Genomic DNA, 22,289 nt, shown 5'->3' on the forward strand with positions numbered 1-22,289 from the left:
CTGAAGTCCTCAAATCATGATCTAAAGACTTTGAATTCGACCAAATCTTTCATTTATACCAGTTTAAACCTGCAAGTGACCCATGTCCTGTGCTGCAGAGGAAAGCAAAAAAAACCCCATAGTCTCTGCCAATTTGACCCAGGGGGGAAATTTCTTCACGAATCCAAATATGGCGATCAGTTAGACCCTGAGCATGTCGGCAAGACCCAGCAGCCAGACACATGGGAAAGAATTCTCTGTAGTAACTCAGAGCCCTCCCCAGCTACTGTCACGTCACTGTCTGTTGGAGATATTTGCTGCTAGCAGTCACAAATCGGCTACATGCCATTGTAGCAGTCCCATCATACCATCCCCTCCATAAATGTATCAAGCTTGGTCTTGAAGCCAGTTAGATTTTTTCCCCCCACTGCTCCCCTTGGAAGGCTGTTCCAGAACTTCACTCCTCTGAGTGTTAGAAATCTTTGTCTACTTTCAAGCCTAAATTTGTTGATGGCCAGTTTCTATGCATTTGTTCCTATGTCCACACTGGTGCTTAACTTAAGTAAATCCTCTCCCTCCCTGGTATCTATGCCTCTGATGTATTTATAGAGAGCAATCATATCTCCTCTCAGCCTTCTTTTAGTTAGGCTAAACAAGCCAATCTCTTTGAGTCGCCTCTCATAAAGTAACAAGGAGTCCGGTGGCACCTTAAATACTAACAGATTTATTTGGGCATAAGCTTTTGTGGGTAAAAAAACTCACTTCTTCAGATGCATGGAGTGAAAGTTACAGATGCAGGCATTATATAATGATCATAAAGTAGGTTTTCCATTCCTCTGATTGTCCTAATAGCCTTTCTCTGCACCTGTTCCAATTTGAATTCATCTTTCTTAAATATGGGAGACCAAAACTGCAGAGGAGATCTCACCGGTGCTTTGTATAATTGCACTAATACTTCCCTCCCTCTACTGGAAATACCTTGCCTGATGCATCCTAGGATTGCTTTTGCTTTCTACCTGGCCACACCACACTGATGATTCATAGTCATCCTGTGATCAACCAATACACCCAGGTCTTTATCCTCTTCTGTCACTTCTGATTTATAAATCCCCAGCATAGTCCATAAATTCATGACCTAGCACATTGCACCATTAAATTTCATCCTGTTTCTATTACTTCAGTTTTCAAGTCATCCAAATCTTCTTGTATGATATTCCAATCCTCCTCTGTACCGGCAATACCTCTCAACTTTGTGTCATCTGCAAATTTTATTAGTACACTCCCACTTTTTGTGCAAAGGTCATTAATAAAAATCTTAACTAAGATTTGCCCCAAGACTGATCCCTGAGGAACTCCATTAGTAACCTCCCTCCAACCTAGAGTGACCAGATGTCCTGATTTTATAGGGACATCCCTGATATTCGGGGCTTTGTCTTATATAGGCACATGTTACCTCTCAGCCCTTGATCATTCTACTCCAGCCTGACATTTCACCTTTTGGTATGACCTGTTGTCGTCTCCCTTTTAATCAGTTCCTTATCCACCTTCACGTCTCATATTAATCCCCGTCTTCTCCAATTTAACTAAAAATCTCCCATGTGGAACTGTAGCAAATGCCTTACTGAAATCCAGGTAGATTAGATCTACAGTATTTCCTTTGTCTAAAAAAATAATTTATCTTCTCAAAGAAGAACATCAGGTTTGTATGGCCTTTGGTAAATCAGGCCATCTGCCTTTGGTAAAACCATGTTGTATCCCAATTACCATTTAGTCCTTAACTACTTTCTATTTCAAAACTTATTCCAAGACTTTGCATACAATTGAGATCAAAGTAATAGACCTCTAGTTTCTCGAATCACTTTCTTCCCCCTTTCTTAAAAATAGGTACTATATTAGCAATTCTCCAGTCATAGGGTATGACCCCCAAGTTTACAGTTTCATTAAAAATCCTTGCTATTGGGCTTGCAATTTCATGTGCCAGTTCCTTTAATATCTTGGATAGAGATTATCTGGCCTCCCGATTTAGTCCCATTAAGCTGTTTAAGTTTGACATTCACCTTGGATGTGGTAATTTCTACTTCCATATCCTCATTCCCATTAGCTACCCCACCACTACTTAAACTCTACATTCACCTTATTAATAACTGAGGCAAAGTATTTTGTGTAGGTGCTAGGCCATGCCTAGATTATCTTCAGTCTCCACCCCATCCTCAGTGTTCAATGGTTCTGTGTCTTCTTTCCTTGTTTTTTTAATTATTTATATTACTATAGAATCTTTTACTATTGATTTTAATTTCCTTTGGAAGCTACAACTCTCCCTAGCTTTTGGCAGTTATCACTTTATCCCTACACCTTCTGACCTCCAAGAGGTAGCTTTCCTTGCTGATCCATCTTATCTTCCATTTCTTGTAGGCTTTCTGCTTTCTCTTAATCACCTGTTTGAGATGCTTGCTCATCCAGCTTGGTCTGGAGCCCTTCCCTATGAATGTTTTCCCCTTGCTTAGGATGCAGGCTTCCAATAGTTTCTGCAACTTTGACTTAAAGTAACTCCAAGACTTCTCCAAATTCAGATCCTTGAGTTCTTCAGTCCAATCCACTTCCCTAACTAATTACCTAATTTTTTTAAGTAAGCACTTCTAAAATCAAGGGCCCTAGTTGCAGATCTATTTTTGTTTTTCTGCCCATTTAGTTTAAACTGAATTAGCTCATGATCATTCGAACCAAGGTTGTCCCCTATAACCAGTTCTTCTATGAGGTCCTCACTACTCACCAATACCAAATCTAAAATGGCATTTCATCCTGTTGATTCAGTAACTACTTGGTGAAGAAATCTGCACCTCCCAACTTGGTCCCAGCCCTGGAACATGTATCATAAAACTACATAAATATGTAAATATATAGAAGTGTTGAGGCGAGTTGGAAAATTAATGAGGAGCAACTTTATTAACACTGTTCTTAGTTTAAATTGCATGAATAAGCAGGGGAGGGAAAACTCTAGTTCAGTCTGAAGCCACAGAAACTCTGCCTATCAAAGTAGGATATAAAGCCAAAAGTATTACATCATCACAATTTATTCTCAGTGGCTGGTCAGAGAACAAGGGCTGGACACTGTTACGAACTCGTTGTCAATAAAGAAGCCTTACAGCTGCCTAAAGAAGTTTCCATAGTTGTCAGCTACACCACAAATGAACTGAAAACATACCCAGCTTCTCTTCACACCTGAGCCTGTCTGAGAATACTACACGATTATTGTATATGGCTTTTTGAGTCAATTGTATGGTTAATTTTACATACTAGACATAATTTTGTTAAATGCCAGTTACATAAAAAATTAGTAACTTATCTATTTCAAGAAAATGAGTTCATTTCTGGCACTGAGTAAATGAGTCCAGAATCAAAGACAATCAAATTCATGCACAGGTCTGGGGATACTGAGGTAACCTTTATCGAGGAAGAACACAAAACTGGTATGATTTTGGTGCATTTGACACAAAAGTCGTTACTGGAGTTATATCAATGTCTTTGGGGTCAACAAGAGGCTTCAAGTTAAAGTTCTGCAAAATCATTGTGAATAGCAAAAATAGCTCCATCCGAGCTAGACCCTCTCCCACGCAAATCCGCTTCCCTGCAATGAAAAAGGAATTTTGAGTTGATCCTGGAGATCTTTCTTGCAGCACATTTTAAATACAGTTATTATGGAAGCAAAATGTGAGGATTAAAGTTAGATGCACAGAGTGATTCAGGACAAGTGCACGAGGATAATGGCTGTCTCTCAGAGTTCAGGAAAGTAAGAAAGTTTACAGGGGTTTAAGAAGCAATTCACAGATCATTTGAAAAATTGAGTTCCTCATATTGCCATTTTAAAGGCAGTTGGGGGTGAAGGGTGGGAAGATGTGGGGTTTGAGGAATAAATTATCAATTTCCCAAACAAGCTAAACAGTTTTCTAGGGGAGTGACATTGTGGTGACAGAGTAGAAGGGGAGAAATAACAAGTAGAGAGGTGTGGGTGTCCTGAATAGCAGGATGGAGGAAGAAGGCTGAAAGGCACTCTTAACAGCGTGGCAGAGAGACTCAGTTGCTTGGAGTCAAGTAGAGAAGGTAAGTAGTCCCTGGGTGACATCAAAAAGGCTGAGGTATTTAATGCCCGTTCTGCTTCAGTCTTCACTGGAAAGGTGAAAGGTGACCAGATACCCAACACAATTAATATTAACAACAAGGGGAAAGAAACACACTCCAAATTAGGGGGAGAACAGATTAAAGAATATTCAGATCAGTTAGATGTAGTCAAGTCAGCAGGGCCCAATGAACTTAAGGAACTAGGTCAAGCAATCTTAGAACTGCTAGCAATTAACTTCGAGAGCTCATGGAGGATGGGTGAGGTCCCAGAAGACTGGAAATGGAAAAACATAGTACCTAGCTTTAACAAGGGGAACAAAGATGACCTGCAGAATTGTCGACCAATCAACCTAGAAAGATACTGGAACAAATTATTAAACAATCAATTGGTAAGTACCTAGAAGATAATAGGGTTATTAGGAATAGCCAGCATGGATTTGTTGAGAGCAAATCATCCCAAACCATCCTGATTTCCTTCTTTAACAGAGTTACTGGCCTAGAAAACAGAGGGGGAGCAGTAGATGTGATATATCTTGGCTTTTGGCACAGACCCACATGACATTCTCATAAGCAAGCTAGGGAAATGTGGTCTAGATAAATTACTGTAAGGTGGGTTCAGAACTGGTTGAAAAAAATGTACTCAGAAAGTAGCTATCAATGGTTTGCTTTCAGACTGGGAAATTGTATAAAATGGGGTCCCGGAAGGGCCTTTCCTGTGTTCAGTAGTAGTCAATATTTTGATTAATGACTTGGATAATGGAGTGGAGAGTATGTTTATATTTGCACAATCATAATGCACAACCATAAAATAGAGAATAGCTGGCTAAGCAGTAGAACTGCTGAAAAGGATCCAGGGAGGTTATAGTGGATCACAAATTCAACCATGTGATGCAGTTGCAAAAAACGCTAATAACATTCTGGGGTGTATTAACACCTTATATAGGATATATATATCCTATATAAGACACGGGTGGTGATTATCCCACTCTGCTCAGCAGTGGTGAGGTCTCAGCTGGAGTACCCTATCCCATTCTGCGATCCACAATTTAGGAAAGATGTGGATAAATTAGCGAGTGTCCTGAGGAGAGCAACAAAAATGATCAAAGGTTTAGAAAACCTGACCGCTGAGAAATGGTTAACAAAACTGGGCATGTGTAGTTTTGAGAAAGATGATTGAAGGGGGACCTGATAACAGTCTTCAAATATGTGAAGGGCTGTTAGAAAGAGGAGAGGGATCAATTGTTCTCCTTGTCCACTGACGGTAGGACAAGTAATATGCTTAATATGCAGCAAGGGAGATTTAGGTTGCATATTAGCAAAAACTTTCTAACTCTAATGGTAGTTAAACTCTGGAACAGGCTTCCAAGGGAAGTTGTGAAATCCCCATTGTTGGAAGATTTTAAGAAGAGGCTGGACAAACACCTGTCAGGGATGGTGTAGATTTACATGATCCTGCATCAGCGCAGGGGGCTGGACTTGATAACCAGTCGAGGTCCTTCCAGCCCTGCATTTCTAGGATCTCTCTCCAGCGAAGAGAGGGGATTGTGTATCTAGTAAAAAAAACTCACTTCAGACAATGAGCAGGACATAACACTCTTTAAAGACTGATAGATGCTTTGCTAGCATGAGAGACGCTGCTTCATGGACCACCTGAAAACCCTCTGCACTAAACAGTCTGAAAATCGCTAGAAAGTTCAAGGCAAAGCTAGACGACAGTCTGGGACCTGAAATAAAAACAACTTCTTTTACCTGCAGAAAAAGGCATGAAGTAGTCACTCTTCTTAAAAGCACCATTTTTGTCCAAGAAATGTCCTGGATTAAATTGCTCTGGGTTTGGGAATTCCCTGCTGTCATATAGAACTGACTTCAGTGCAGGGAATATTGTGGTGCCCTGAATTAGCAAATGCAGAAAAAAAAAGAGTTAAAGTGGATACTTCCAAAAGAGAGAAGCCCCCAAAATTCATTGAGCTGGACTGTGGGATCCATCTTTGTTTTTCTTCATTTCCTTGCATCCTCTGAACATCATACTTTCAACCAGAAGCAGAAATATTAAAATTTCATGAACACAGTTATACCCACTGAACAGCAGTTCACCCTTTGTACTACTCACTGGCAGAGCTAGGATACACTGAGTGACTTTAAGCAAGTCACTTTCAGTCTCAGACCCCTTGTTATTGCATCTGTAAATTGGGGATAGTGATACTATCTCCTCTTCGTAAAGTGCTCTGAAATACAGGAGCTAAATTTTATTATTCTTCAGTATATCAGACCTTGCAAAATACCCCTGCAAGTGAGAGAGAAGCTACATCAAAGGAATTATTTTGGAGAAGTTCTATGGCCTATGTTACACAGGAGGTCAGACTATATGATCACAATGGTCCCTTTTGGCCTTGTATCTCTGTCCACTAGTATCTTTGGAGGATATTAAGCAGAAGCTACTAAAGTAAGACATTTTGAAATCAGCAGGTTCAGATAACTTGCATTTGAGAGTTTTTAAAGAGTTGGCCGAGGAACTTGCTGTACCATTAATGTTGATTTTCAATAGGTTTTCAAACAGTGGGGAAGTTCCAGAAGACTGGAAGAAAACTAATGGTGTGCCCATTTTAAAAAAGAGTCAATGGGATGACCTGGGTAATCACTGGCTTATCAGCCTCACATCGATCCCAGGCAAGACAATGGAACAGATGTTATGGGACTAGATAAATAAAAAACTAAAGGAGGATAATGTTATTAATGCAAATCAACATGGGGTTATGGAAAATAGATTCTGTCACACTAACTTATTATCCTTCTTTGATTAAATTAGAAGGGTGGTTAATAAGGATAGTAGTGACAACCCAATATACTTAGGCTTCTGTAAGGCATGACTTGGTGTCACATGACATTTTGATTAAAAAACCAGAACAATACAAAATTAATATGGCACAAATTAAATGGATTAAAAACTGGCTAACTGATAGGGCTCAACATTTAATTGTCAATAGGAAATTGTCAGGGAGTAGGTCTGTTTTCAGTGGGATCCCGCAGGGACTGGTTCTTGGCCCTATGCTATTTAATATTTTTATCAATGACTTGAAGGAAAACACAAAATTATCATTGATAAAGTTTGCAGATGACACAAAAATTGGAGGCATGGACATAATGAAGAGGATGGGTCATTCATTTGGAGCAATATAGCTAGCTTGGTAAAATGGGCACAAGTAAACAATATATATTTTAATACAGCTAAATGTAAACGTACACATCTGGGAACAAATTGGGTAGGTCGTACTTACAGGATGTGGCCTCTATCCTAGTAGAGTAATGACTCTTCAAAACATTTGCGGGTTGTGGTGGATAATCAGCTAAACATGAGCTCCTACTGTAACGCTGTAGCCAAATAAGCTAACACTATCCTGGGATGCAGAGACAAGGGAATCCCGAGTAGGAGTAGCAAGGTTATTTTACCTCTGTATTTGGCACTGGTGAGACCACTGCTGGAATACTGTGTCCAGTTCTGGTGCCCACAATTCAAATGATTAAAGGATTAGAAAACATCCCTTATGGTGATACACTCAAGGAGCTCAATCTATTTAGTTTAACAAAGAGAAGGTTAAGGGGTGACTTGATTGTAATCTATAGCTATCTACATGGGGAACAAATATTTAATAATGGGCTCTTCAGCCTAGCAGAGAGAGGTGTAACATCATCCAGTGGCTGGAAGCTGAAGCTAGACAATTTCATACTAGAAATAAGGTGGAAGTTTTTAACAGTCAGAGTAATTACCCATCGGAACAATTTACCCAGTGATGTGATGGATTCTCCATCACTGACAATTTTTTAAAATCAAGATCGGATGTTTTTTTAAAAGATCTGCTCTTGAACAAGTTCCGTGGCCCGTGTTATATAGGAGGTCAAACTAAACGATCACAATGATCCTTCTGGCCTTAGAACCTGTTAGTCTATTTAATATAAATCCAAGTCTATTTTTCAACATTTAATATACAAAAACCAAGACTTAACTGTATGAGCTTGACTCACTGTTAAAAATGCCTTAATCTTGAAGTGTAGTTTTTGTTTTGTTTCGTATTTGTACTGATTGACTTGCATTCAGTTCAGAACTAAGCAAAGGTGAGGAGGACTCCAATACTTTTTGAACTTATTCAGTCATTGCTCATTCGCATTTGCTATGTTGTTTTGTTTTTGAACTAACTGTGCCAAGAAATTTCCCCAGAAACAAAATCCCTTTGGCCTCAAAATAGAAGAATTTTTGCACACACTAGTTTGATATCAAAATCTTAGCTGAGTACCATTGCTAAAGTTATTCCCTATTCCACATCTACGATCTGAAACCCTGTCCTGGAAGGAAAGCCCAGCCTGCAGATTGCAAACTGCTGTTCTGCTTCATGCAGAGGCTTGAAAAGATTCAATAACAACTGGTACATTACTGATAAATCAGCAGAAACAGCCACTACACGCAATCTAGTTGAAGCATTTCTATAGTGAATAACTCAACATTAAAAATAGAAAAAGGTAAAAGAACTCGACACTTCACAGAAACATTGAGAACTGACCTTGGGAATAAGGTACTGTTTGAGATGAACATCTCTAGTCACGGCATGTGGCAAACCTAATGGGACAAGATTGATGTATCTCTGGATTTCATGTATCACAGCATCTGTGTAGGGCATGTGGCTTCGATCTGCCATGCAGGGGCTTCGGCTTCGGCCAATCACACGGTCAATCTCTTTGTGAACTTTCTCTGTCATCAGATTAATGAGGTTTAACAATAATGATAAAGAACAGGATTCACAGAGATTTGCCCCCCATTCTGTCACACAGTCTGCAAATTGGGATTTTAACAAAACTGGTCAGTTTGGTGTTACAGAAGCTACTGACCATGGCAGCTATGACAAAATGCAATAATATAATTCCAACGCAGTGATTTTACTCATGCCCAGTTATGATACAAACTAGACATAATGGGATGTTACCACAAGTGCATATAACCAACTGCTCAGCAAGAGATTGGTCCTAACCCTTTCCCCACCAAAGTCAATCATCGTTGTGCAGATGGAGGAAGCCCATGAGGTGGGAATTCGCCCTGCACCTGTCTGCTCTGTGCATAGTCTCTAGCACTGGCAGAGCTTTGATTTAGAACCTTACACAGTCCTGACACTGACAAACTGACTAAATCTGAAGACACAATGACTTTGCCATTTCACATGCCTGGAGCGTGAAGGTATCTGTGACTCAGTGCGGTCAGTGACAACAGAGGCTCCCGCGGCATTAATTCCTTCCCCCTGCATGGGAGCCTCAACACTGATCTGGATTTGAGAGAGGAATTCAATGAGATCGGCCCATTCAGCCTTTGGACCCTTTGCTCAGACTATCAATACGGGGACAAGTAATGCCGGTTGTAATGGTGTTACCTTCTATTTCTGGGTATTTCAGAAGAATCAGGAGTCCAAATTTCATGGTGATGCTGGTTGTCCCCGTTCCAGCGACAAATAACTCTACTGTGCTTCGTACCAAACTTCCCACAGTAAAGTCTGACTGGCCATTCTTTCGCTCCTGCAAAAAGATTTGGTGAAGATCTTTGATTCTTGACAGTAAAACTGTAGGATATATTCAAATTTTCAGATGTATATTCTTCTACCAAACAGATGACCCACTTCTGATCATTATAAAAATCCCACACAAATGGCCAGTTGCACTTGAGTTTTCTGCGGTGCATTGGGCCTTTTCTGTGCAATAAGGTGATTTTTTTCTTTACATGAAGGAAGAGAGCAGAGCTTGACCATTATAATGTATGTCCCTTGGGCAGAGACCATGTGTCTCCTTCAGGTCTTTTCCAAAGCCATGTACTCTGTTATTGCTTAACAAATTAATCCTGATGATACAAATAACCCACTCCAGAGAAAGAGGACGAGCTACTTCCCTCACATACCTCTTCCATTTTGATGAGGAAAGCATCAATAAAGTCTCGAGGACAGTTGCGATCCAGAGACTCTTTGTGCATATTCACTCTCTCCAGAACAAATCTTCTGAACTCCAAAGCATTTTTAAATAGCCTGTGGTGAGGCCCAGGTAAGTAATCCATGAGAGTCGGGAAAAAATTGTACAGCTGTAAAGGATGAAAGAAAAACACAGCTGGATTTATCTGGACACAACAGATAATCATAGTGTTCACTCAAATGACTCACTACAGCAGTACAATACAATCCTTCTGTGGCACCTTCTTATCAAAATGGATTCAACAGAATGTTGCAAACTCTACTAAGTCAGACTACCCAAAATACACAAATTCCTCACAAACACCTCAGTGACATTGTGGCACTCTGTACTCCTAAGCAACACCCTGGAACCTCATATTCACCACTCTCATATAATTATGATATGTTTCATGCAAAGCATACCCTGCAAGATATATGAAAAGTCATGATCTGCTGAAACACATTGTTCTGTCCAAATGTGTATATCATTAGTGTGGATCAAGTTATGAGATTTTGCTGTATGGTTGTTACTGAAATATATTGTAAATTTGCTAGTGGCGTACAAAGAAAGCAAACCACTCACAGGAGGGTACTTGAGGACAGAGTGTACTCAATGACCACTAATAAGCCGGGGACTTATAATCAAGGGATTTACACTTCAAGGACAGTTGCGCACGCACCACACAATGGGGACTACCGGACCCCGTGACCCCATTGCACAAGACCACTCCAGCGGGATTCTCAACCAAGGGACTCTGTGAAGCTCTCCATGACATGCTGAGACAAGTGTCTTCTAGGCACAGGGACTAAGGATATAAAAGCGGGAACAGTGGCCACATATTTTGGCCTCTTTCCTCTCACAACTCAACATCTTGAAACAGATCTGGAGGACAAAGACTTTGAACTGGGGAGGTGGCCCTGGGCTGGAGGAGAATTCCAGCCTGTGTATTGAAGATCTGTAACCTGCTTAGACTATCTATCAGGGTGAGACCCTGCTTGATTCAACTCCTGTTTAGTTTCTAGAACGTAGATTGTGCGCTTATTTTTATATTTTTGGTAACCATCTCTATCCTTTATGCCTACCATTTATAATCGCTTAAAATCCATCTTTCTGTAGTTAATAAATCTGTTTTATATTTTACCTAAAACAGAGTGTTTTGGTTGAAGTGCTTGGGAAATCTGCTCAGAAACAAAAACTGGTGCATGTCCTCTGCACATTGAGGGAGGGGCAAACTGGGTTATAAACGTATATTGATCAGGCTTCTGACCAGGGCAGGGAGAAAGGCTGGGCAGCTGGTGGGAATTGGCTGGACCCTTGCTATTGTTAGTTCCTGAATGGCTGGGAGAAGTATTCATGTAACTCAGCTGGATGTGTCCCTGCCTGTGGATGGCTGTGTAAGTGCAGCACCTGCCAGAGGTTTGCAGCTTCTCACGGCATCACAGGTGAGAGGGAGCCCAGGTAGGAGGGACAGAGGTTCGGCAGTACCACAGTTCCAGGTTGCACCCCAGGGACCAAGTCACAGACGTTCAGTTATATCAGCTAAGACATGCTTCATTTCTTCCAACATAAAACCATCCCCACTATATACATCTTTTTCTTGAAAAAAAAAAACAACAACACTCAAGTGCCCAACCTTAGCTCTGATCACAGATTTTCTTAGGCAGCAATAAACCATTGTAGACTTTAAAAGGCAAATATACTTTAGAACTCCTGAGGTGACAGTTAAAGGGTCAAATTCTCTCTCGTGGTGTAACTCCATTTATTTTGACTGAGATATGCCAGCAGAGAGTTTAACCCTTCATAGTGCAATTGGTGAGGTTTTCAGGAATGGGGTGCATGTGTGGTGGCTGGCTGTGAACTGGAAGTGAAAGGAAGTTTGCTTTGGAGATGAGGAATGTGATCACATTCACCTATCACATTGCAAAATTGCTAGGGCATGTTTTGATGTTGCTGTTGATATCAGTGTTTTTATTGGTGATTTCCTTGATTTTTACCAATTGTGTTTAAAGAGAATGTCCTCAAGCAAACTTAATTCTGAGTTAATGAAGTATTTTGTGAGGGAATTTAAACAACTCATAGAAAGAAGCTGGAGGATCAGTTTGGTAGTAGCAGAAGCCTAACAAGGAGAAGGAGACCATTATGGGAATCTGAAATAACATTTGTTGAATGAAAATTAATAGTTAAAGAAAAAAATCTCTGTCTCCCCCCCACCACCACCACCACCAGTATAAAGGAGAAGAATGGAATAAACCCCTGAACATACCGCTGTCCAGGGGGAGCGCTGGAGCTTGCCATTTTCATCTATGATATTTATTAAAGTCACAAATTTCTTATCTTCATAGTCAAACCGGTCCCCAAAGACGATGGAGCAGATGACATTGGAGACGGCGTGGGTGAGGAAGAGGGTGGGGTCAAAGGGCCGCCCTGGAGCAAAACAAAACTATAAAGAGTCAGTTTTAATTCAGTGTCTTCACCGTTAACATCAGAGTCACTGGCAGCACGGGGACGTTGTGGATCTCCCACCCCAGGGCAAGGTGGGGCTGACAGCAATATTCCCTGGGGAGGGTGGGTTAGGGCTGCCCCAATCCCCCCTTTTACCTCTCACATGCTAAATTAAACACTTGCCACTCAGTTTAACTCTGTCTGCTCTGCTGCTCTCTGACTGGCACACTGTGGTCTGACCAGGGGCCATCAGTGCCTCTCTGAGTGACACCTGCCTGTCTGACTTGGGGCCCATTTCACAGAAAGGATCCCAACCTTTTCACAACAGGATCCTGCTCAGAGGGCTCTGCCTGAACCACTGCGTGTGTTGTTGTAGCATCATCACTAACTCCCAGAGCACAGCAATCTCCCCTTGGCACTGACAGCCCCGGCCGTGCAGCGTAAATACACTGTCGTTGTGCTAAGGAAGGAATAAAGGCTCCCAGCACAACAACACGGGGGATGGTCTGCTTTCTGCCTTCGGAGTGCGTTAAGCAGGCCCCACAGCTCAGCTAACACAGCTGGAGAGGCTGAATTTCCCACTGGCTCACCAGTGACATCTTAGCTTCCATTTCAGGTTCTTCTTTCCTCATAAGCACAAGGAACACACGGGGCTGGTTACTGAGAGCTAACCTGGGCCTGCAGCATCAGAGGGAGCAGCACAACATTCCTGGGAATTATGGGCAAGAGTTCACCCCTCTGACCTGAGACCATAGTGCTCATGGAGAACATCCAGAAGCAGAATTTTCTTCATGCATCACACCCCTACTCATGTCTCTCACCCGTCAATTCTCTTTGACTCATTCCCAACAGCAATAGCTGTCCCTTGGCTCAGAGTGCACAAGCAGTAGGACAAGCAGTAAAGTGGCTCTCTTCTGTCTGTACCATGGGTGGGGAAGGGTCTCAGTGCATTCTCCTCTCCCACTCACAATTCTCCCAGATGGGCAGAGCCAACTTCAGTTTAGCCCTTAATGTTGCATTAAATATTGCAAGAGGCAGGTGATCTTGTGGCTAAGACACTGGCATGGGTCTCAGTTCCCCACCTCTAAAATAGCAGGAAAAATCATTCATTTCTTCCACTGTTTTCATTCATGTCTATTTAAGTTGCACGCTGCTTGGGGCAGGGATTGTCTCAAACCATTTGTTCCAAAAATCCATATGCAAAGGATCCCCAATATCAGCTGGGACCGCTAGACGTTACTGGAATATAAATAATTATTTAAGAGTGTCCCTGGTACTGACACAGAAGAGCTCTGATATTTCACATATCTCAGCAGAATCTCAAATACAACAGGTGGAACAGACAAAGACATTAAAGCCAGACTAGCAAAAGCCAGACATGTCCTTGTAACTCTAAATCCAATCTGGAGAAATACAAATCTTACCTTCCCAACTAAACTTCAAATATTTAGCACCATTGTAAAGTCAGTCTTACTATATCATGCTGAAACGTGGAGACGTATTGAGACCTTATTACCTATACTCCAAGTTCTTATAAACAACTGCCATAGACAAGTCCTCAATACCAGAAGGGTAGAAAAAAAATCACAAATGAAGAACTATGGAGAAAGATGAAACAAAAACTGATGAGACAGGAAATTCTGGAATGCAGATGGCTAGAACATACATGGACAAAAGACTTGAATAATGTAAGAAGACAGGCGTTGGACTGGAACCCCCATGGCAGGAGGCAATAAGGTAGACCATGAATAACATGAAAATGCACAATATAAGCAGAATTGTTAGTTATCAAATTGACAATGGAAGAAGCTAAGACTGCAGTAGGCGAGTGGCAAAGATGGAAGCCCCCGGGGAAGGCCCTATTTTCCACAAGGAATGAAGAGGAATAACATAAGAGAGAATGACAGGTTTCAGAGTAGCAGCCGTGATAGTCTGTATCCGCAAAAAGAACAGGAGTACTTGTGGCACCTTAGAGACTAACAAATTTATTTGAGCATAAGCTTTCGTGGGCTACAGCCCACTTCTTCGGATGCATAGAGTGGAACATATATTGAGGAGATATATATACACATACAGAGAGCATGAAAAGGTGGGATTTGTCTTACCAACTCTGAGAGGCCAATTAAGTAAGAGAAAAAAACTTTTGAAGTGGCTGAGCCATTACAAACATTGAATCTATCTCCCCTTGTAAGTATTCTCACACTTCTTATCATACTGTCTGTACTGAGCTATCTTGATTATCACTTCAAAGTTTTTTTCTCTTACTTAATTGGCATCTCAAAGTTGGTAAGACAACTCCCACCTTTTCATGCTCTCTGTATGTGTATATATATCTCCTCAATATATGTTCCACTCTATGCATCCGAAGAAGTGGGCTGTAGCCCACGAAAGCTTATGCTCAAATAAATTTGTTAGTCTCTAAGGTGCCACAAGTACTCCTGTTCTTTTTATAAGAGCAAATGAGTGTCATTTATGAAACACTGTAAATGTACACAGTGATTTCAAACATTCCTATGGAGCCCATCACTATAGAAGGGAGGTGCCAAATGTGTATCAGACGTCTAGCTGAGAAAAAAATGAGAAGAAGCAAACTGTAGGCCTGGGTGTCTTGTTAACCCAACACACTGGAACTAACCCGCTCTAATATGGCTCATTGTGTTAGTCTCTATACACTATAGACAAATAACTTCCATTTGCTCATTGATCACAGATCACAGGGGAGAAAATGTGAGAAAGAAACAGCCAGAAATGGTCATCTCTGGAACATTTCACACATCCTTTCCCATTACATTAACACAGGTTGTTATATGTGCAATTAATGGCTTGCGTTATAAGATGTTTGAACTAAACGTCATGAAAAATAGAAAGACAAGAGTCTTTGATTCCTCAACTTCCAACAGACATGAAACAATCCCCACCATGTGTGTTTCTGAGCCTTTCCACCAGAAAATGAGTTTCCTCCTGGATACCAAACAATTAATATAATGAAAAATAGAAAGACAAGAGTCTTTGACTCCTCAGTTTCCAAAGGACATCAAACAATCCCCACCATGTGTGTTTCTGAGTCTTTCCACCAGAAAACGGGTTTCCTCCTGAATACGATCCTCAATGCTTTTCTTCCCCATCCCAAAATTTCTCAGATTAGTAAGGGCAAATCGACGGAGCTTCTTCCACCGCTCCCCGTTACTGAAAACAATACCTGGAAAAGGGAAGAGAACAGAAATGAAAGGAGGGAGGGCCAGATTCAGTGTGCCTATTTGAAAAATACCCAAACATTGGTGAGGCAAAGGTTCAGCTTCAACTTAAACGATATTGTGCCTATTTTCTACTAGGGAGACGACATTACTGCTACATTGTAATTACTGTTCTCAGCATTGCTGTCGCCATGTTGGACCCCGGATATGACATAGACAGGATAGGTGAGGTAATATCTTTTATTGGATCAACTTATGTTGGTGGACGGGACAAGCTTTTGAGCTGCACCGAGCTCTTCCTCAGGATCTACAGCAGTTAATTATAGAGTCCAAGCTAAAACCAAGATGGGACGGACTGCAAAAGAGTTTCACACTTAACAGGGACACTGTTTTTATGGCCCATTGGAACAATTTATAAGACACCCTGCTGACTACTAACCCTCCATTATCCCACCACTGCAAAGGTGTTAGTTGGCCATCATAGGCCACTTCATTTTCAGTGGTTTCCCACAATGTGCCCAAATTACAAGCCTTTGAAAAAAATCACATTTCTAGAGTTTAGCAGCTAAAATCTCCAAAGGTTCTGTCTTCCCGAGACATGCATCAGGGCCTCACAGCACCTTGTGCCTGTCCACATGTGAGATGAAGACCTACTACTGCTATCAGTAACTTCATTAACTCAGATGTCTGTGCAGCTACACAGACATATCTGAAATGGGCCACTCTCATTACCACTTCAAAAGTTATTTTTCCTCTCTTGGTATCCTGCTGTCAATTGAATTGTCTCGTTAGACTGACCTCACAATTGGTAAGGCAACTCACTTCTTTCATGTATTTATACCTGCTCCTGTATTTTCCACTCCATGCATCTGATGAAGTGGGTTCTAGCCCAAACAAATTTGTTAGTCTCTAAGGTGCCACAAGGACTCCTCGTTGTTTTTGCTGATACAGACTAACACAGCTACCACTCTGAAATCTTAATTCTAGCATTTCCTAACTTCTGAGTGCTTGACTTTACAACCTTAATAATGTTCCTTTCATATAGTTTTTTTCTGTGTAATCAAGTAACTACACTGAAGGTTGTTTTCACAGTGACTGTGACAGTAATATAATTATACTTCACTTAATGAATAAAGGAGATAAAGGACTTCCTGAAAAGGACATCTTGGCATTTCCATATTTATTACTCCCTCACTTTTTATTATGAAAGGATAAAAAAAAATCCTTCTCCGCTCATGGAATCTACCTAGTTAGTGAGGACAGGGGAGGAAGAGGATAGGAATTCATGGTTTGTTCTGACCCTTTTTGCCAATCCAGCCCTCCTCTCCTGGCTATATTCTGTGCCTTGTAAAGTAGATTGGTCTGGCTGTTACCTCTCATTCAGGTCAGTGAACCAATGGTGCAATGGGAAATGAGCTCTTTCCTGCACCAAGACTATTTATCCAATTTTTACTACTGCATTATTGAAATTCCAGCTGTTTCCCCTTTTCACTTCTCAATTGTGTTCTTCCCATACAGAGAACATCAGCTCTATATGCTGAAGTTATTTGAAATGTACCTGGTTCCTGGGCCATTTTTTCAAATAATGGCATACTTCCTCTTCCACTGAACTCCTCCCCGAGACCGATCAGAGCTTCCTTCATAATCTCATATCCATACAGCACCACAACCCGTTCTGAGCCTAAGTATATTGTGAAAATTGAGCCGTACTTTTCACTGAGCTGTAAAAGTTTAGCACAAAGACCAATAAATTTTAAACTTAGATCCACTTATTTAGAATAAGAATTCGAGAAGATCAAATTATAAACTGATGAATTGCTCTCATGCCACTGAGCTAATACTAGGCAAGTTTTACTACTGATCATCATCCAGAGTTGGCCATTTTGGCCCAGATCCTCCAAGCTATTTAGGAGCCTAACACCATGGATTTCAATGAGTTATTACGTGTCTACGTATCTTGGAGGATCTGGGACTTCCTGACTTTTCAGTGCTTCACTTTGTTATCCTCATATTTTAAACATTTTTCCTTATAGATGTGTGTGTCTGAGTGCTCCCAAGATAATTATGTCTGTGTTATACAATTATCTCATTATAAGAGAAGACTGCATTAATATGGGGCCTTTAATGTTGATCTTGAGTGCTATGTAAAAATGACACTTTTAACTCTACAGAAATGCTGCCTGCATTTATTCAGTCATAGAATCATAGAATATCAGGGTTGGAAGGGACCTCAAGAGGTCATCTAGTCCAACCCCCTGCTCAAAGCAGGACCAAATTCCCAACTAAATCATCCCAGCCAGGGCTTTGTCAAGCCGGGCCTTAAAAACCTCCAAGGAAGGAGACTCCACCACCTCCCTAAGTAACGCATTCCATTGCTTCACCACCCTCCTAGTGAAATAGTGTTTCCTAATATCCAACCTGGACCTCCCCCACTGCAACTTGAGACCATTGCTCCTTGTTCTGTCATCTGCCACCACTGAGAACAGCCGAGCTCCATCCTCTTTGGAACCCCCCTTCAGGTAGTTGAAGACTGCTATCAAATCCCCCCTCATTCTTCTCTTCTGGAGACTAAACAATCCCAGTTCCCTCAGCCTCTACTCATAAGTCATGTGCTCCAGACCCCTAATCATTTTTGTTGCCCTCAGCTGGACTCTTTCCAATTTTTCCACATCCTTCTTGTAGTGTGGGGCCCAAAACTGGACACAGTATTCCAGATGAGGCCTCACCAATGTCGAATAAAGGGGAACGATCACGTTCCTCGATCTGCTGGCAATGCCCCTACTTATACAGCCCAAAATGCCTTCTTGGCAACAAGAGCACATTGTTGACTCATATCCAGCTTCTCGTCCACTGTGACCCCTAGGTCCTTTTCTGCAGAACTGCTACCTAGCCATTCGATTCCTAGTCTGTAGCAGTGCATGGGATTCTTCCGTCCTAAGTGCAGGACTCTGCACTTGTCCTTGTTGAACCTCATCAGGGTTTTTTTTGGCCCAATCCTCTAATTTGTCTAGGTCCCTCTGTATCCGATCCCTACCCTCTAGTGTATCTACCACGCCTCCCAGTTTAGTGTCATCTGCAAACTTGCTGAGAGTGCAGTCCACACCATCCTCCAGATCATTAATAAAGATATTAAACAAAACCGGCCCCAGGACCGACCCTTGGGGCACTCCGCTTGAAACCGGCTGCCAACTAGACATGGAGCCATTGATCACTACCGGTTGAGCCCGACGATCTAGCCAGCTTTCTATCTACCTTATAGTCCATTGATCCAGCCCATACTTCTTTCACTTGGCGGCAAGAATACTGTGGGAGACCATATCAAAAGCTTTGTTAAAGTCAAGGAATCCACACATCCACTACTTTCCCCTCATCCACAGAGCCAGTTATCTCATCATAGAAGGCAATTAGGTTAGTCAGGCACGACTTCCCCTTGGTGAATCCATGCTGACTGTTCCTGATCACATTCCTCTCCTCTAAGTGTTTCATAATTGATTCCTTGAGGACCTGCTCCATGATTTTTCCAGGGACTGAGGTGAGGCTGACTGGCCTGTAGTTCCCCGGATCCTCCTCCTTCCCTTTTTTAAAGATGGGCACTACATTAGCCTTTTTGCAGTCATCTGGGACCTCCCCCGATCGCCATGAGTTTTCAAAAATAATGGCTAATGGCTCTGCAATCTCACCCGCCAACTCCTTTAGCACCCTCGGATGCAGCGCATCCGGCCCCATGGACTTGTGCACGTCCAGTTTTTCTAAATAGTCCCGAACCACTTCTTTCTTCACAGAGGGCTGGTCACTTTCTCCCCATATTGTGCTGCCCAGTGCAGCAGTCTGGGAGCTGACCTTGTTTGTGAAGACAGAGGCAAAAAAAGCATTGAGTACATTATTTTTTTCCACATCCTCGGTCACTAAGTTGCCTCCCTCATTCAGTAAGGGGCCCACACTTTCCTTGACTTTCTTCTTGTTGCTAACATACCTGAAGAAACCCTTCTTGTTACTCTTAACATCTCTTGCTAGCTGCAACTCCAAGTGTGATTTGGCCTTCCTGATTTCACTCCTGCATGCCCGAGCAATATTTTTATACTCCTCCCTGGTCATTTGTCCAATCTTCCACTTCTTGTAAACTGCTTTTTTGCGTTTAAGATCAGCAAGGATTTCACTGTTTAGCCAAGCTGGTCGCCTGCCATATTTACTATTCTTTCTACACATCGGGATGGTTTGTTCCTGCAACCGCAATAAGGATTCTTTAAAATACAGCCAGCTCTCCTGGACCCCTTTGCCCTTCATGTTATTCTCCCAGGGGATCCTGCCCATCTGTTCCCTGAGGGAGTCAAAGTCTGCTTTTCTGAAGTCCAGGGTCCGTATTCTGCTGCTCTCCTTTCTTCCTTGTGTCAGGATCCTGAACTCGACCATCTCATGGTCACTGCCTCCCAGGTTCCCATCCACTTTTGCTTCCCCTACTAATTCTTCCCTGTTTGTGAGCAGCAGGTCAAGAAAAGCTCTGCCCCTAGTTGGTTCCTCCAGCACTTGCACCAGGAAATTGTCCCCTACACTTTCCAAAAACTTCCTGGATTGTGTGTGCACCACTGTATTGCTCTCCCAGCAGATATCAGGATGATTAAAGTCTCCCATGAGAACCAGGGCCTGCGATCTAGCAACTTCTGCTAGTTGCCAGAAGAAAGCCTCGTCCACCTCATCCCCCTGGTCTGGTGGTCTATAGCAGACTCCAACCACGACATCACCCTTGTTGCTCACACGTCTCAACTTTATCCAGAGACTCTCAGGTTTTTCTGCAGTTTCATACCGGAGCTCTGAGCAGTCATACTCCTCTCTTACATATAACGCATATTGTCAGTCATGGCAGCCAATTTGACAATAGCAAGAGAGTGTTTCCCTTCATTTTACTTCTGTCACCCCTGCAGAGCCAAAGACAGACAGAAGTGAGATTCTGTTTCCCCTTTTATATCACCAACAGAATTATTATCCAATTTCCAATTGATTACACCTGTAAAAAATCAACGGACAAACACCTGTATCTCAGGGCATGATGAGAAGAGAATGAAAGTGAACAGCTGTAACTGGGGGCAGAATTTTTCCTGTACAATCCTCATTATTTGTGATGATTTGCCAAAAGGAAAGAATCAAACCTGTCTCTCCAATCCCAGGTTGTGTTTGCAGAGCTCGCTAAAATGCCAGAACATGCAGCACTACATCATTTCTTCAAAGCTGAGCTGCAGTTTCTGCCTTACCATCATTTTGTGATGCAGGCAAATATCAGAGCAATTTTACAGATGGGAAAATTAAGGCACAGAGGGGTTAAGTGACATGGCCAAGAGCACGCCTGGAGTCTGTAGCAGAGGTAAGAACATACCCAAGGCACCCGACTGGCAGTTCCTTACCTAACCTACTAGACCACTTTCCGCACCCTGTGATAACTTGTACTCACTGCAGTGCAGCTGCGGGGGGGCACTCTGGATTAGCTGTGAATAAGACCCCCTCTAATACAAGCAGTATATTATCACCAACCATTTACATCTTGCATCCAAGATTGATTGTTCTGTGAAATAAGAAGTCAGAAATTTGAGCTGATGTGGAATTGCCACCAGGCTAGGCTCGAGCCAGACTCTGCTTAATGTCCACCTACAACCCAGAAACTGGTACCATGAAAACAGCCTTACCTCATCTATATGTTGGGGTAAATTCTTCGTATTCAGCTGCAGCGTGTTCCCTATGATGGGAAAAGCAATAGGGCCAGGAGGCAGCTTCCCGCTTCCAGACCTCTTTCTCCATGCCGAAAGGAAAAGAAGGCAAGAAATACAAATAACCAGGAAAACAGTTGTTGCTCCAAGAGGTTCCATTGCAGAGTGCAGCAATTATTCTGGGTTCTAACAGGGGTTTACTTTGTATTTCAGACTCCTCAGTTTTTATATTCTACACAGCAAAAGGGGGTGCAAGCAATTAGCCAATAGGAGCTCTCAGTTCCTCTGAGTTAACAAGATAAGCTCTGAACTAGCAATGATGACTGGAGCGGTCACTCTAGGAATGAATTCCTTTGAACCTTTATTGGTATATAATCTCTGTTTGTCCTTGTGTACTCACTGACAGAACAGGAAAATTAATCATAAACTGAATCCCTGTCAAACTGCCCAAACTATCATGAAATCATCCTCTCTCTTAAGGTGACCAGATCAGCAGTCCAAAATATCGGGACGGGGGCGGGGGGGAAGCGGGGCGGAGCAAAAAAGGGGGGGGCGGAGCAAAAAAAGGGGGGGCGGAGAAAAAAACGCATTTAAAAGGGGTTGGGGGCATTAGCAGGCCCCGGCCCCGCGCGCTGCACTCCCCGCGAAGCCTCCCGCCCTGCCACGGGCATATGCGGCACACGGTGGATCCGGGCAGGGGCAGCGCGGAGCGGGCAGGAGCTGGGTGGGCAGCAGGGGCCGAATCCCCACTGCTGCCAGGGAGCCCCGCGCCTCTCCCGCCCGCTCGCGGCTGCGGCTCCTTCCTGGCGGGACGCACCTCCCGCCGCCCCGGCCACATGCTGCGCGCGTCCCCCGCGCCTACTCTCCCTCCCGCTGGGAACGAGCA

At 42.5% G+C, this 22,289-nt stretch overlaps 1 protein-coding gene across 1 annotated transcript; it reads right to left on the bottom strand.

Annotated features, from left to right (window-relative positions):
* Nucleotides 1-2,895: 2,895 nt before the first annotated feature.
* LOC117880983 (cytochrome P450 2H2-like) lies at nt 2,896-21,727 on the bottom strand. Its single transcript, XM_034777702.1, has 9 exons — nt 21,383-21,727; nt 17,266-17,428; nt 15,563-15,712; nt 12,335-12,495; nt 10,025-10,201; nt 9,507-9,648; nt 8,649-8,836; nt 5,845-5,986; nt 2,896-3,604 (listed from the first exon to the last, which is right to left on the bottom strand). Exons 1-9 carry the CDS (start codon nt 21,560-21,562, stop codon nt 3,423-3,425), a joined length of 1,485 nt encoding a protein of 494 aa, XP_034633593.1. The 5' UTR covers nt 21,563-21,727; the 3' UTR covers nt 2,896-3,422.
* Between the last annotated feature and the right edge of the window lie 562 nt (nt 21,728-22,289).

Source organism: Trachemys scripta, chromosome 7, assembly GCF_013100865.1.
Source record: "Trachemys scripta elegans isolate TJP31775 chromosome 7, CAS_Tse_1.0, whole genome shotgun sequence".
Lineage (NCBI taxonomy): Eukaryota > Metazoa > Chordata > Testudines > Emydidae > Trachemys > Trachemys scripta.

Bases quoted from the DNA above. Each gene is read 5' to 3' on its own strand.
- LOC117880983 (XM_034777702.1), bottom strand. From the start codon at position 21,562: ATGGAACCTCTTGGAGCAACAACTGTTTTCCTGGTTATTTGTATTTCT. The intron at 17,429-21,382 runs GTAAGGCTGTTT...AAACTTTTACAG, and splicing joins TACCCCAACATATAGATGAG to CTCAGTGAAAAGTACGGCTC. The intron at 9,649-10,024 runs GTATGTGAGGGA...ATCTTTTTGCAG, and splicing joins TCCTCATCAAAATGGAAGAG to GAGCGAAAGAATGGCCAGTC.